General features: G+C 40.4%; 1 protein-coding gene across 1 annotated transcript; it reads right to left on the bottom strand.

Moving 5' to 3' along the window:
* Positions 1–701: 701 nt before the first annotated feature.
* Positions 702–13,443, bottom strand: CHRAC1 (chromatin accessibility complex subunit 1). Its single transcript, XM_030190217.1, has 3 exons — positions 13,281–13,443; positions 4,685–4,811; positions 702–1,733 (listed from the first exon to the last, which is right to left on the bottom strand). The coding sequence occupies exons 1-3, from the start codon at positions 13,428–13,430 to the stop codon at positions 1,594–1,596; spliced, it is 417 nt and encodes a 138-aa protein (XP_030046077.1). The 5' UTR covers positions 13,431–13,443; the 3' UTR covers positions 702–1,593.
* Positions 13,444–14,791: the final 1,348 nt, after the last annotated feature.

The following is a 14,791-nucleotide window of genomic DNA, read 5'->3' as shown; positions in this document are numbered from 1 at the left end:
CAAAAGCAGCAGACAGATCGAGAAGGTTGAGAATAGAATAGAGACCTTTGGATCTGCCCAGGAACAGGTCATTGGAGACTTTAGCAAGCGCTGTTTCAGTTGAATGAAGAGGGCGAAAGCCAGATTGAAGTGGATCAAGAATAGCTTGAGATGAAAGAAAGTCAAGACAACAGTGGTGAACAGCACGTTCAAGTACCTTGGATAGGAAAGGGAGGAGGGAGATGTTATTCCATAACATTAAGTATCTGTATTTAGAGTTATAGGATTTAGTTTTAGGGATTCTTAAAAGCTGTTTTGGAAACCTTTACTTCTGTTGCTTTGCTGAATAAACACTGCCTTTTATATACTTCTGGTGATCCATACTTCCTAGCAGTAGAACTCAGGGACCTACTTTTGGTGTGTCCAATATCTAGCCTTGATGTATTCTTATTCTAATCTTTTCATCTTGCATTATGATAACCCCTCAGGCCCCCACAATCAAATTAAGGTACATTTACTTATGACACATAATAGCAATCCATATTTGAGAAATCTAGGTCCAGTGTGCTACAGCTGTACAGAGATGTTTAGTTTGTAGTAAGATGATCAAAGCTTTTCTAGCTTACTCATGTAAAATAATCTCAAATTGCTCTTTTTTTTATACCCAATTATGGCTTAATTGTCTATCTGTTATGTATGTATGTATGTATATATATAACAAACACATTTCTGAATTATTTATTACAAAACATACTATATACAAAAGTTATATATTATAGTAAAAAGTTCTTCTCCTTTGATATAGCAACAAATATACATAGTCATTGGGTGTATAGGGCATTTGTATGCCATTTAGCAATCACAAAATAATACACCTTTGTTATGCCACATTAGGATTAAAAAAAAAGAATTGGAAGGGTCCCTCTCATAGAAGTATAAACTCATACTATAGCTTACAATGGACATTACCTGAACCTTAAGAAAAGTAAACAAACTTTATTTGGGCAGTGCCTGCCATATGGGTATGTTGCCTCTTTAGGCATGATTGGAAACACTGGGGACACTGATGTTTGTGGGTAGTTATTTGGTTGTGGGTTTCAGTGATATGGTATATTGCTTTTATTAATTATTTTAGCTGAACTGTGGCATCTTATTTCTAGTAAGCTTGATATGGGTTAAGTCAGTATTGTAAATATATTTTGTAATATATTGAATATAGATTTACCATAAAATGCATAACCCAGCCACTATTAATCTTACTTGCTATATAAAGAAACAATTCCAATTACAGCATATAAAGCCTATAAAAAAACACAGAAGGAAGACAGAGATGGTTCATGAAAATACTAGCTAAACACTACAGTTCAAAGAAGGTACTCCTTTCTTGGTCTGTCCATATTTATCTACAGTCGAACATCAGCGTATCAAAGGGGATTGTTTAGTTTATTATTTTGATAAAAATGCTGCACATATAAACTTTTTAAGCAATCTTCACTACCCAGAAAACAAGAATTGAAAAAACGTTGTGCTTTGAACTATCACATATAGAAATACAGACAGGGTATCAATGATGAGCTGAATGAAACTGCAGCAAACTTTGTGAATACGAAACACTTAAGAATCTGTATCATCATCTTCCTCCTTATCCTCCTCTTCATCCTCTTCTACTTCTTCTTCCTCCTCCCCCTCCTCATTTTCCTCTGATTTAAGCATTTTTAGGCATTCACTGGCTAAGATCTTTTTTGGCAGGATATCTTAAAGATACAACATATAATAATACATGTTAGAGTATAGATGTTTACTTATTTTGCAGTACCAATGGCAGCAACTTGGAAAAGCAAATATATTAACCTAGCCCCAGTAAAATATACAGATCAGGTCTTGCAGCATTTCACTGTCTTCTCTTTCTACAAATATAAAAGGCACAAACAATGAGATGATTTAGAAATTTCTGGATAAGAAGTATATTGGAACTTCAATGGATGAACACAATAGTTCAATCAAACATCTGTCAGCCATGCAGTCTACAGTACATTGCACAGAGTTTTAATCACTGCTTCACAGAATTAAAGTGTTCAGTATTGTATTGTGTACCTATGGACATTAGAGGTGGTGAAAGAGCAAAATCTTTTAAGACCAGAACAATGATGGATTTTAGACTGACCACTTTGGAACCTTCTGGTTTGAACTCTCATATCAAGTGGGATGCTTTTTTACAAATACCTTCAAAACTTTTTGAATTTGAGTCTTTGCACACTGACAAATGATAGATAATATATGCCATTATATGTTTGTGTGATCATAGACATCCAGTAAGTGATTAAAACATTTAACTCAAAATAGTTTTTAGTGGTGATTAACAGAAAATATTAACAAACTTGCACAATCCAAACAAGTAAAGCAAACCAGAAGAACTACAGTTCCCGATAGATTTGAATATGAAAGCTTAAAAGTGAGGCTAGCAATTCAAGTTTCCAGAAGCAATAAAACATTAAAATGATAATACTATTGCCAATGAGTAGGAGCTGTATCCCACATCCAGGTTTTAAAATACACTTTTTCCCACCACAGAAACTTTAATAAAAACTATCCTTGACCCTTTATCCCTTATACCCCCAGCTGCTAGAACTTCCAATGGAAAACCCACTAGAATAACCCAGCAAGTACTCCATATGGCAGACTATCCCAAGTCAAAAGCAATTATTCTCTGAATCTTCACATTAGGATTGGCACAAAAGGGGGAAGTCATATAGTGAGCTCTGTGGGTCCGATATTGAGAAAAATATGCCCTACACAATACCCTAAATTGGCATTCTCGCAATTAGCACTAGTAAAGTAGGTATAGGGAACACAAGAGAGGCAAAAGATCTGTGATGCAAGCACCTGTTCAAAAAGGCATACCCTACTGACCCTACGTAAATACCTGAACCCGGCAACACTACCAAACCAAAGAACATAATGGCCATAACGTAACTCTTCCTCTATATGATTCCCTAATGTTTGTTCCACATGAACCCTATTCTACCATAACATCACTGTGTAACTGTTTATACCGGAATTGGTGAACGCCTTTACGGTACTATGTAAGCCACATTGAGCCTGCAAACAGGTGGGAAAATGTGGGATACAAATGTAACAAGTAAAGTCACGCAATCACAAAATATTTGCGCCATCTTTGGAGTCAAATATTTTGTGATTGCGTGACAAATTTGAGGAGCATTTTATTTCCTGAAGCAGCCAACATATGGGCGAAACAAGGCGCTCTTGTTGAGGGAAATATGCGCTTTACTTTGGCGAGTTAAGCACCTTGGATTGGACTAGTTGAGCTGGTTTGACTGTGACATCTTGTGAAATTTTGGAACCATTGGACTGTTTGGAGGCAACTTCCCTAAGATAAGTACTAGTGATTAGCTAGTTGTGGTTGGTTTGAATTGCAAGTGAATCTTCAATCTGCATTTTGCAACCTACAATTTGCAATCGGTAACTTGCACTGCATTACAACTGAAATTAGAACCATAACTGTAGCATATCGAGAAACAGGGGGGGTGGTTTCCTTTTTGATGCCCCTATTTGGTTTGGGTCCTTCAATACCAGGGATATTCCGTCAGGATCTGGTGCTTGGTGGGACTATTTAAAAGTCATGTGGTGTATATGCACATGGTTTGGGTTATTACTATCCTGTCCTCTTTTTGAATAAAAAGGTTTTTTAAACCATCTATTTTTCTCTGGATTTAGAGTATTTTTGGATGTTTTTTTTCCTTTTTGTTCTTAGGCAGGGACCAGTGATAGTACCTTACTCCCCGAATAAATAGGGTGTTGTTTTGAATACCGTATTTTCCCTATTGGGGGGGCGTTTGAGGTCCCAATTGATTAAATAACTATTGTGAGTTTGTTTTGTTTAAACTCGGACATTGGAAGTGTGACACCAAACCTGATTGCCTAGCTTCAAACTTCTTAGAATATTGCGGACTTTTCTATTGATACCATTTCCTTATTCAACAGTTACAAGAGCTGAACACACAAAGTGTTGCATCATTTACTGCTTTAAAACGTGTTAGTCTGGTGCATCAGAAATGGTGGTAGGACATGATAACAGAGGTAGGTGGCACCTTACTAATCAATTTATTGAGGCATGAGCTTTTAAGGAACAGAGTGCACAAATCCTAAAAGTTCATACCTCAATAAACTAGTTAGTCTAGAAGGTACCACCTACCTCTGTTAGCAAGTCATACTACCATAGCGTTTTATTAAGTGGTAACAGTAACTATGAATATGACAAGCCTGTGCCTCTGATGCCCCATAACAAGGTATCCTTATTCAATAGCTCTGACACAATTAGACAGTAGCTGCACCACAGTTTCTACTTTCCAGACTCAAGCACTGATACATAATGCTGTCTTGCTTCTGCTTTGTAAGCAGAGTATATTTTTGCAGGGAGGTCAGAAAAAAAAATGAGATATGGGAGTGGGATGCAGCTGTACAGAATAGTATGAACAGGTTTGCCTGAAACGATTTTATTTTGGTTAATCTCCATCTGGTGGACTGAATATCCTATGCTCTGCTGGGCTACCGTGAGAACATCTGAGAAAATCTCCATTTGGTGGACTGGAATATCTCATGTTCTGGGCTACCGTAAGAACATCTGAGAAAATATGTATGCACATCCATAACTGCATTACATTTGCTTGCTTATTCTTATACATACCTGCAAGAAACTGAAATGTTTCCGATTCATCTACTGTGCTTGACAAATCATCATAATTAAGAGCTTTCTTCTCTTTCCCACTACCATGCTTGTAAGAATACATAGCTAAATACTGGACAAAAAGCTCCTACAAATAAAAGACATAACAAAGTGGGTTACAATAATATCATCCTTAATCAGTTATTGCAAATTCAATAACAATTTGAAGATAAAAAGACAAAACACTGGAGGAAATGAAGTTGCCATCCATGGGTGTATTTGTGTGTGTCTGTAGGTATATTTTGTCTGCAACAGAGAGGATAGAACAATTTCCTAACAGCTGTGCTTCAATGTATAAAATGTTGCTCTGCAGCAGGCGCTGAACTCCCTCTTCCCTGGGCCATTTCTTTCGGGACTTTATTTTTGTGGAATCCCCAGTCTGATCTTGTCCATTTTCAGATTCTATGAGTCTTTTCCTTCATTTTTCACTATGCCAAATTTGGCCCCTCTAAGATTTCAGAGAGTTGTTCCCCAACAAATATTTTTGACGCATATATATAATTTCTTCCCAACATTTTATTGGGTTACAACAAATAAGCAGCATGGTAAGTACGATTAATAAGGATGTAATCTACATAAACATCTATTGATACCATAGCAATAAATCAAATGCAATATTGTGGGACTTCTAGTTGAGTGGCAATGTGCAACAGATGCTATTAATTTAACCCTGTGCCTCCTCCATAAACTTGCCCCTGCAGTGGGAATACATGGGCGACACTGAACATATTTTAGCTTTCTCACTAAGAGACTTGATACACGGGCAAGTCCATGAAGCTGAGCTCTTGTGGAGAACAAGGAGAAACCAGAAGTTCACCACCTGCAGTCTGAGCTGCTAGGAAGAGTGCCTCACTCAGCACAGCGAGACTATGTTGATGCAAGTTTTACAGGAGCTTAGAGTTGTGGGAGGCTATCCAGGAATGGATGGACGAAATGGAGGACAAACTGCATGAAGTGGAGATAGAACAGGAAACGGGGTGCGAAATATATAGCGCTCTGCAGAAGCAAATGAGCATTTTGGTTGACAAGGCGGAAGACCAGGAAAAACTTGCCAGATAGTCCAACTTTAGAAATTTTGATCCACCTGACAGGGGTGAAGGTGGCAGTGCTGAGCAATTCGTACATAAGCTACTGGTGAGCTGCTTCCCAGGATCTACGACAAAACCTGGCCCTGGCATGCCATCCAGAGTATTCATTATTAAGTTTTTACAGTACCCAGAGGTGGAACATACACTCAAGCTGGCCAAAGAATTTGCAAGTTTGAAAATTGAGATATCCTGGTTTTCATGGACCTTAGTGTGGAGGGAATGAGGTGGAAAAAAGACGTGAAGTGCGAACAGGTCTACAAGTGGGTATCTGGCACCCAGCAAAATTTGTAATGTCTATGAAAGGCAAATAGTACTCTTTGTGTACAGTGCCAGAAACTAACTGAAGCTTTAATTAAATTGCTGGATTACACATGGAGACAATGGAAAGACTCAGTTTGGACCCCAATAAAAGTGAATCTGAGCAGAGCTACAGCTAATCAATCACATTTTCATTTGTTATGACAGAATTTAAAAAACACTGCTACAGAAGTATTAAACAGTTATAAAGACAAGGAAAGGGCTGAAGATGCTGATATACGAGTCCAACTTCATCAGAATTCAGAGGGCAGCTTGTTCAGCGAGGGGGCTGGAGAGAAAGATCTGCCCTTGGCTGCCCCTAGACACAATTAAAATTATGGTTGCATGAAAGTATATTTTTTGATAGTTTGACGCAGCGATGTATGCTAGGAGTAAAGATATTTGAGTCGGGGGGGGGGGGGGGGGGAGTAATCAAAATTTGGTTGTGCTATGAATTCCTTGTCAGTGTGACGTGGGGGTGGGGCAATAAGGTTACAAGCTTACTTTGGTTGGTGGAGGGGGTGTAGAAAAGGAAGATGGGGGAAATGATGGGAAGCAGGAGGGGTGGGATGATCAAAAGGATGGGGTGCTTGGGTTGCTGATACACTTGAAACAAATTTGCTTGATACACACAAGATGGAGTATTTGTTGAGGAGAACCACTAGAGAATATTTAGAGCAGGGTAACAGAGTGGAAAAATTGTTTGCGTGGCAGCTTTGCCAGCAATGTAATGCAAAGTGGGTGGGCAAGCTTCTAGGTGTAGATGGGACTTTATTCACACATAGAGAATAGTGAGTGAATTTCGCTAATTTTATGTTCGGCTCTACAGCTCTGAACTAAACTGTACTAACAACAGGATTATTTATTTGGATTTTGCTCACAATTTTTCAGTAGTAGCTCAAGGTGGGTTACATCCAGGTACACTGGGTATTTACCTGTCCCTGGAGAGCTCACAATCTAAGTTTGTACCTGAGGCAATGGCGAAGCAGTGGGATTTGAACTGGTGCTCTAACCACTAGGCCACTCATAGACATCAAGGACACGGCCCTACCCATTGCCAACGTAATAAAACTGAATTGGCCTATTTCCCAGCAGGAGGTGGAGAATATCATTCACTACCTACCTTGGGGAAAAACACCAGAAGAGGATGGCTGTCTTGGAAAGTACTATGAAATACTAAAACAAGAGATTTCTGGGTTGCTTGTGTGGCTTTTCAACGGCATTTTGGAGAGTTCTTCTTTCCCACCCTCTATGTGCAAAGCTAATGCAGTGGTGTTACTGAAACTGGGCAAGAATGAGGCTGAGAGAGCTATCGTCCAATCACATTACTTAACGATATGAAGATTCTTGCTGAAGTTCTCTCCAACAGGTTCGAGGAAGTATTTCAAAGACTGAAAGAAAAAACAATGTGTGTAGCAGCTGATACCAAGAGGGCATTCAAATGTGTTGAGTAGGAAGTTTGTTTGAAGTAATGGACCACATTGACCTGGGGAGGTGAGGCAATTATGGGTCATTGGGTGCAGGCAGGGTACAAAAATTACACAAGGTACAGTGTGCAGAATGGGTTTAAATCAGATGAATTCAAGCTTGGGTGAGGAATTTTCCAGGGCTGTCCCATGTCCCCTTTGCTATTTGTGGTGGTGATTGAACCTCTGGCATCTCTTGACATTTATAAAAATGACATGCTTCTTTTGGTACCAGTTAATAATTATTTGGCTGTTACCACCACTTATATTGCACTTAGATGTATAGTAATTAGTGTGTCAAAATCCTGCTTCAAATCTTCTAGAAGAAGAGGCAGCAGAAGTCTGTGGCCTGGGCAGAGTTGTAATAGCATCTGTATGCTCTTTTATTAGGTTGGCCACATCCTCAACTTTGTCACTGAGTAAGTTACCCAACAAGGGCCATCTGCTAGATGCCCCTGGACAGCAGATTCAAGGTCAGAGACTCTGAGCCAGGAGAGACACCACACTGCTACTGCTAAGGAAGATATGTGAGAAGAGACATCAAAGGCATGTCTTGCCAGATATTTACAACAATCTAGAAGTTTCCTGTGAAGCTTGAGGAACTAGTCAGCCTTTTCAGGGGAAAGGGAAATGGGACTAGATATACCGTCTTTCTGTGTATTTGCAACTGCACTCAAAGCGGTTTACATGGTATATACAGATACTTATTTGTACCTGTGCAATGGAGGGTTAACTGACTTGCCCAGAATCACAAGGAGCTGCAGTGGGAATCGAAACCAGTTCCCCAGGATCAAAGTCTGCTGCACTAGCCACTAGGCTACTTCTCCTGCCAATTGTGGAATAAAGTTGATAATCTAATATGCGATTGACTAGCATTGAGGCCTTTCTTCTGCCAAAAGTCTAATGTTCTAGCTTCTCTGCCTGGAAGAGCAGAAGCCTGAGATCTTGCACTGCAAGTACGTTTTAAAGCAGATTCCATAACTAGGGAATGATAGGGTAACTGCGTTTTTTCAAACCCAGTGAATCCTGTACATTGTATCAATTTTATTTGAAGCAACTTGAACTGTCAGTGGAGTCTCACAGTTTTTGATCAGAGTATACTTCATTATTGTATGAAGGGAACAGAGAGATTCCTTAGGAGGAGAGTCATAAATCTCGAAACTCAGAGTTCTGAATTAGGTTCTTCCTCTGTCTCCAATCTGAAACATATGGCTTGTGCCATCTCATGGACAAAGCCAGAAAAGGATATACTTTCTGAAAAAGACTTACATCTCTCAGGTTGCAGAGAAGGATCAGATGGAATGCCACAGGACTCCTCAGCTGAGAGGTCCTGTGGGTCCTGCTTTCTCTCCCAGGAGAGGTCTGAGTCTGACTCTTCAAAGTGCTGTTCTTGGGAAGTACGTGGAAGAGAGTGTCAGCTCTGCATTGAAGCAGATAAGTCTCCAAGGCTGGAGAAAGTTTCTCTGCCAATGTTATTGCATGCATCAGTTGGGTTTGTGGTGCCCCCAACAGTTGATGCCAAGTTGGTGTGGGGACCTCTCCTATGACTGTCTCTCCGATGTATCCACGGGCTGGATGGAGGCATTTCCTCTTGTAGCGTGCAAAATAGAATATCCAAAATATTGCACAGTCAGATTCCCAAAGCTGCCACATTAAAATCACCTTTACTGTCTGGACAGCTCAACTTCTGCAGCACATCTCACTTTTTTTCAGGGGCAGAACTATTATTTAGGTGCTGCAGCATGCCCCACCACATTCTCATGTGCAGATTGGAGGCTGTACTGGAGGTGTAAAGCAAGGAGGTTTAATAGACAGGAGATGAAGTGACGTCAGAATGCTGAAACCAATTAGGTCAGTCTAAGTTTCCCCTTCCCAGTGCAGCTGTCATCCCCATTCACTCAAAACAAAGCAAGCAAACCTATGAGCTGCTGCATCCACCTTGTCGTTCTTTATTGCTGGTAGCATTTTTATTTAATCTCACTTATATTTTCAAACATGCCAGCTTGTGCAGCATACGGATGTACACAGAGAAAGTAATAATAACGGAATAACTTTTCATAGGTAGAGTAGTAATTTGTTAGTAGCCTAGTGGTTAGTACAGTGGACTTTGATCCTGGGGAACTGAGTTTGATTCCCACTGCAGCTCCTTGTGACTCTAGGCAAGTGACTCCATTGCCCCTGGTACAAAATAAGTACCTGAATATATGTGAACCGCTTTCAATGTAGTTGCAAAAACCTCAGAAAGGCGGTATATCAAGTCCCATTTCCCTTATAAATCTTAATCAGTGGTCAGTTGGAGGGACTGGTTACAGGGACACCCTAGCATGTGTTATATTCATGCAGAGATTTTTTTTTCTCCTGGTAATAATGGGCCACTAAAACAGACATCATGTCATGGGAATCAGATGCTCAACATTCAGAGTTTCTATCTATTTATTTATTTATGACATTCATATCCCACATTTAATATGTATTAGGTTGAAACCAGAGAGCATTTGAAAGCTTTTTTTTTTCTCCTGTGTCTAGATCAAAAGAGAAAGATGGTTAGTGGGAACTTGCTCCTTCTGAAGAATGCAGTGGTATATTATAAAAATGCACTTAATATTGTTTATTACTATTGTTTACTACTGGTTGATATACAGCAGAAGTTAACCAAGTCAACTTCATGCTTTGTAATATAATTTTGAATAGCATTTTCTCAGTTATTACCCAAATACTAATAAAATTATAATGTTGTGTGTCTGCCTCTTATGGTAGTTAGGATAACCTGGTACTGGAGTTACCCAAGGCAGTCAGGTTTGTCAAGGTGAAAACAGTCAGGTGGGCTTATAGGGAGGGAGGGAGGGAGGGAGGGAGGGGAGTACGGAAGGGGAAGGGTTCTTGAGGTATGTTCTCTGTACAAGTTTTTATTGTGCCATGTTGGATGGTTTACTGGTTTTTTCTTGTTCTGTATGAAGCTTATCAACCAACATGTTTTGCTTTTAATAAAGATGATTAAAACATAAATTTGGATGTTACTGAATTCTATTATTCTGTCTCACTGTAATTCCAGTTTTGGCACAGTATAAGCCATCACAAGAACAAAATATAAGTACATAAGTACATAAGTAGTGCCATACTGGGAAAGACCAAAGGTCCATCTAGCCCAGCATCCTGTCACCGACAGTGGCCAATCCAGGTCAAGGGCACCTGGCACGCTCCCCAAACGTAAAAACATTCCAGACAAGTTATACCTAAAAATGCGGAATTTTTCCAAGTCCATTTAATAGCGGTCTATGGACTTGTCCTTTAGGAATCTATCTAACCCCTTTTTAAACTCCGTCAAGCTAACCGCCCGTACCACGTTCTCCGGCAACGAATTCCAGAGTCTAATTACACGTTGGGTGAAGAAAAATTTTCTCCGATTCGTTTTAAATTTACCACACTGTAGCTTCAACTCATGCCCTCTAGTCCTAGTATTTTTGGATAGCGTGAACAGTCGCTTCACATCCACCCGATCCATTCCACTCATTATTTTATACACTTCTATCATATCTCCCCTCAGCCGTCTCTTCTCCAAGCTGAAAAGCCCTAGCCTTCTCAGCCTCTCTTCATAGGAAAGTCGTCCCATCCCCACTATCATTTTCGTCGCCCTTCGCTGTACCTTTTCCAATTCTACTATATCTTTTTTGAGATACGGAGACCAGTACTGAACACAATACTCCAGGTGCGGTCGCACCATGGAGCGATACAACGGCATTATAACATCCGCACACCTGGACTCCATACCCTTCCTAATAACACCCAACATTCTATTCGCTTTCCTAGCCGCAGCAGCACACTGAGCAGAAGGTTTCAGCGTATCATCAACGACGACACCCAGATCCCTTTCTTGATCCGTAACTCCTAACGCGGAACCTTGCAAGACGTAGCTATAATTCGGGTTCCTCTTACCCATATGCATCACTTTGCACTTGTCAACATTGAACTTCATCTGCCACTTGCACGCCCATTCTCCCAGTCTCGCAAGGTCCTCCTGTAATCGTTCACATTCCTCCTGCGACTTGACGACCCTGAATAATTTTGTGTCATCGGCGAATTTAATTACCTCACTAGTTATTCCCATCTCTAGGTCATTTATAAATACATTAAAAAGCAACGGACCCAGCACAGACCCCTGCGGGACCCCACTAACTACCCTCCTCCACTGAGAATACTGGCCACGCAATCCTACTCTTTGCTTCCTATCTTTCAACCAGTTCTTAATCCATAATAATACCCTACCTCCGATTCCATGACTCTGCAATTTCTTCAGGAGTCTTTCGTGCGGCACTTTGTCAAACGCCTTCTGAAAATCCAGATATACAATATCAACCGGCTCCCCATTGTCCACATGTTTGCTTACCCCCTCAAAAAAAATGCATTAGATTGGTGAGGCAAGACTTCCCTTCACTAAATCCGTGCTGACTTTGTCTCATCAGTCCATGTTTTTGTATATGCTCTGCAATTTTATTCTTAATAATAGCCTCCACCATCTTGCCAAACTACATTAGGGGCTTATAGCCCATTTAGTTATGTTTCAACAAATGAGAGATCTGTTTGACAGAAAATAATTTTATTATTTTGACTTATAAACCACTTGTCCCTGAAACATGCTCAACCAACAGAATAATCCATCTGTGTATCTTAAAGGTAAGTTTCTACAAAACAGATGAAGCTGTGATTCCATGTGCCCCAATGAAAGGAGAGTTTAATTCTACTTCCATTTAATTTCAGTATATTCCATCATCTTTATAACACCAGACTTCCCAAGGCAGATTACAACACAACATTTAAGATGAACCCATCAGGAAACAGGATATCCTCAATGAAATTTAGCCATCTGTATCGTATACAGTCTATTTATTTAGTTTTTAATGTAGAAAAATGAGCACAAAATAAAGAGTTTAACAGTGCTGTTTCTAGCAGCTATAATACTTTTTAAAGCTGTTTTAGTGATGTTCAATTATTTCATGATATTTACATCTACATATGGGAAGCTTTCTAATAAATTAAAAAGCTGTCTAATAAGTAAAAAAAACAAAAAAACTATCTTTTGTCTTCTACCTTTTACGGCACTGCCTAGCCAATTGAAAAAGCTTTAAACTTGTTACAGATGGACCAACAATTAAAAAAAAAAAAACACAACAAAGTGGATGCAGCAGCTCATAGGTGTGCTTGCTTTGTTTTGAGTAAACGGGGATGACGGTTGCGATGGGAAGAGGAAACTTAGGCTGTCCTAATTGGCGTCCTCCTTGTTTACAGTGGACTAGATAGGCTGAGCTCACACTTGTACTCCTATTTATTAAACCTCCTCCTTGATGAAGAGCCTGCCGCCTGACTGAGGCTTTTATCAATTCTTGAGAACTGGAGCAGAGTATCCCGTGAAAAACACCCATGTTGGATATTTTTATATGGGGATCGGGGTAAAACATTTTTTCAATACCAGAATGAAAAGGACTTCTGGTTTTCTTCTCCTTAGAATGAACTTCATTCATTTCTTACTCTAGAGAGGGGAAAACGGAATAGCATGTTGTATCCCTGACCCTCGAGCGCCTTCCTTATTTGAACAGGACCGGTAACCGTCACTCGCAACCAGGCTGGAATACTAAGTGCTACCCTCCCGGGGCATTCATTATGTTCACATTGCATGAGAGGAGAGGCCAACGGCCTAATCCCGCGCTTTACCGTAGCCTTGGCGGTAAGGACCAGTGCATCCTGGTTAATGCTGGACACATCGGGCGAGCTCTTCATGATCAGCTTGATGCGGGACAGCGGCAGAGAGACAAGCCGGCTCTCACCACCGCCGCTGCTACTCTTCCCCGGCCTGTACGCCATCTTTTGTTGTCAGCAACGGCGCAAATGATAAAAATCGAAAAGGAGGACGGGAACTGTAGTTTTCCCTTATAAAATATAGTGTTCCCATAATCTTCGCCTTTAGGGGGTCTTACTAAAGTTTAGCTCGAGTTATCTGCTGCAGATAACTTGAGGTAAGTTGTAGTAAAAGACCCTCTCAGCTTTTTGTTTTCGTCTCATAAGGAAGGGGAGAAAGTTCACCATTATAATTCAAATACCAATACAATTAAGAAAATATTTTTAAAGAGCTTATTTAGTCACAGGGTACTACAGACATTCACAGTACATTTCCACGTATTTTGTGTGTATGTAATAGGTATCAAAGTTTTTTTTTTTGTGAAAGCTTTTCATGGCTTAATTATTTTAATAACATAATTGAAATAAACTACTTAATGTGTGTTTGAATTATTACTTTATTCTTTCTTTCCTTGTAGAACTGTTTTTGTTTCCTTGGTGATGACTTGGAACTTGTCCAAGATAATTGGCTAAAACCTTGTACAACTGTTCCTTCTGAAGGATACTACCTTCCTGACTATGAATATACTCTTTTTTGTGCTTCAACTGCTAGTTTCCTAAGGCCACGATATTCATAAGCAAATGCGGGCACTAGAGGCCATTAGTGTGAGACTAGCATCCTCATTTGCTAGCACAAAATGCTAAGAGCTGACAAGTGCATGAACCAACAAGCTTACCATCTCACAGCATCAGGTGCATGCAAATAAGGTCATTCGCTATTCCTCCCTGATGCTCAGCAGACAGCGCGCCAAACATGGGCGATCTTGCTGCTAACAAACCCACACCAGCTTGGAGCTGGTGTTAGGGTGTCTGGGGAACCCAACCGGATCTCCACAGCAATAGCAAAGAAGAGGTGACTCGGGATTCAGCTGCAGACTGCTCACACAGTTAATACTTAGGTGGACTGCTTTCCTAGGTCCTGCCAGTACTGTAGGGCTACCTGCTGATGTTGTTCCCCCCCCCCCCCTTTGTGGCATTTTTTTGGCTATTTGGCTTCTCTGAAGAGTCAGCCATCAAAAAGGCAGCCATGCGCCCTCGACTTGCATAGGGCCAGGTCAGTTTTTAGGATCTGTTTGCTTCTTTGGAGACTGCAGGGCTGATGTTGCTGCAGAAATTCCCACAGCAATCCTGTGTAGTGCAAATGTGATTTCTTCTCATTTTGGGGTGGTAAACTGGGAGATGCTGCCTTTAAACTTTGGAGGCAGCACTTCTTCCACCTCCTTCCCTCTTCCCCCTCTGGCGTTCTGGGCATGTGCTCAAGAGCTGTGCTCAATGCACAACTCTAGAGGGCATGTGCCAGGCACTATATTTTCAACGCTATGACATTT

This window comes from Microcaecilia unicolor, chromosome 1 (assembly GCF_901765095.1).
Source record: "Microcaecilia unicolor chromosome 1, aMicUni1.1, whole genome shotgun sequence".
NCBI classification, from domain to species: Eukaryota; Metazoa; Chordata; class Amphibia; order Gymnophiona; family Siphonopidae; genus Microcaecilia; species Microcaecilia unicolor.
Note: the sequence above shows the minus strand (reverse complement) of the source record. Positions and strands in the feature narration are given on the sequence as shown.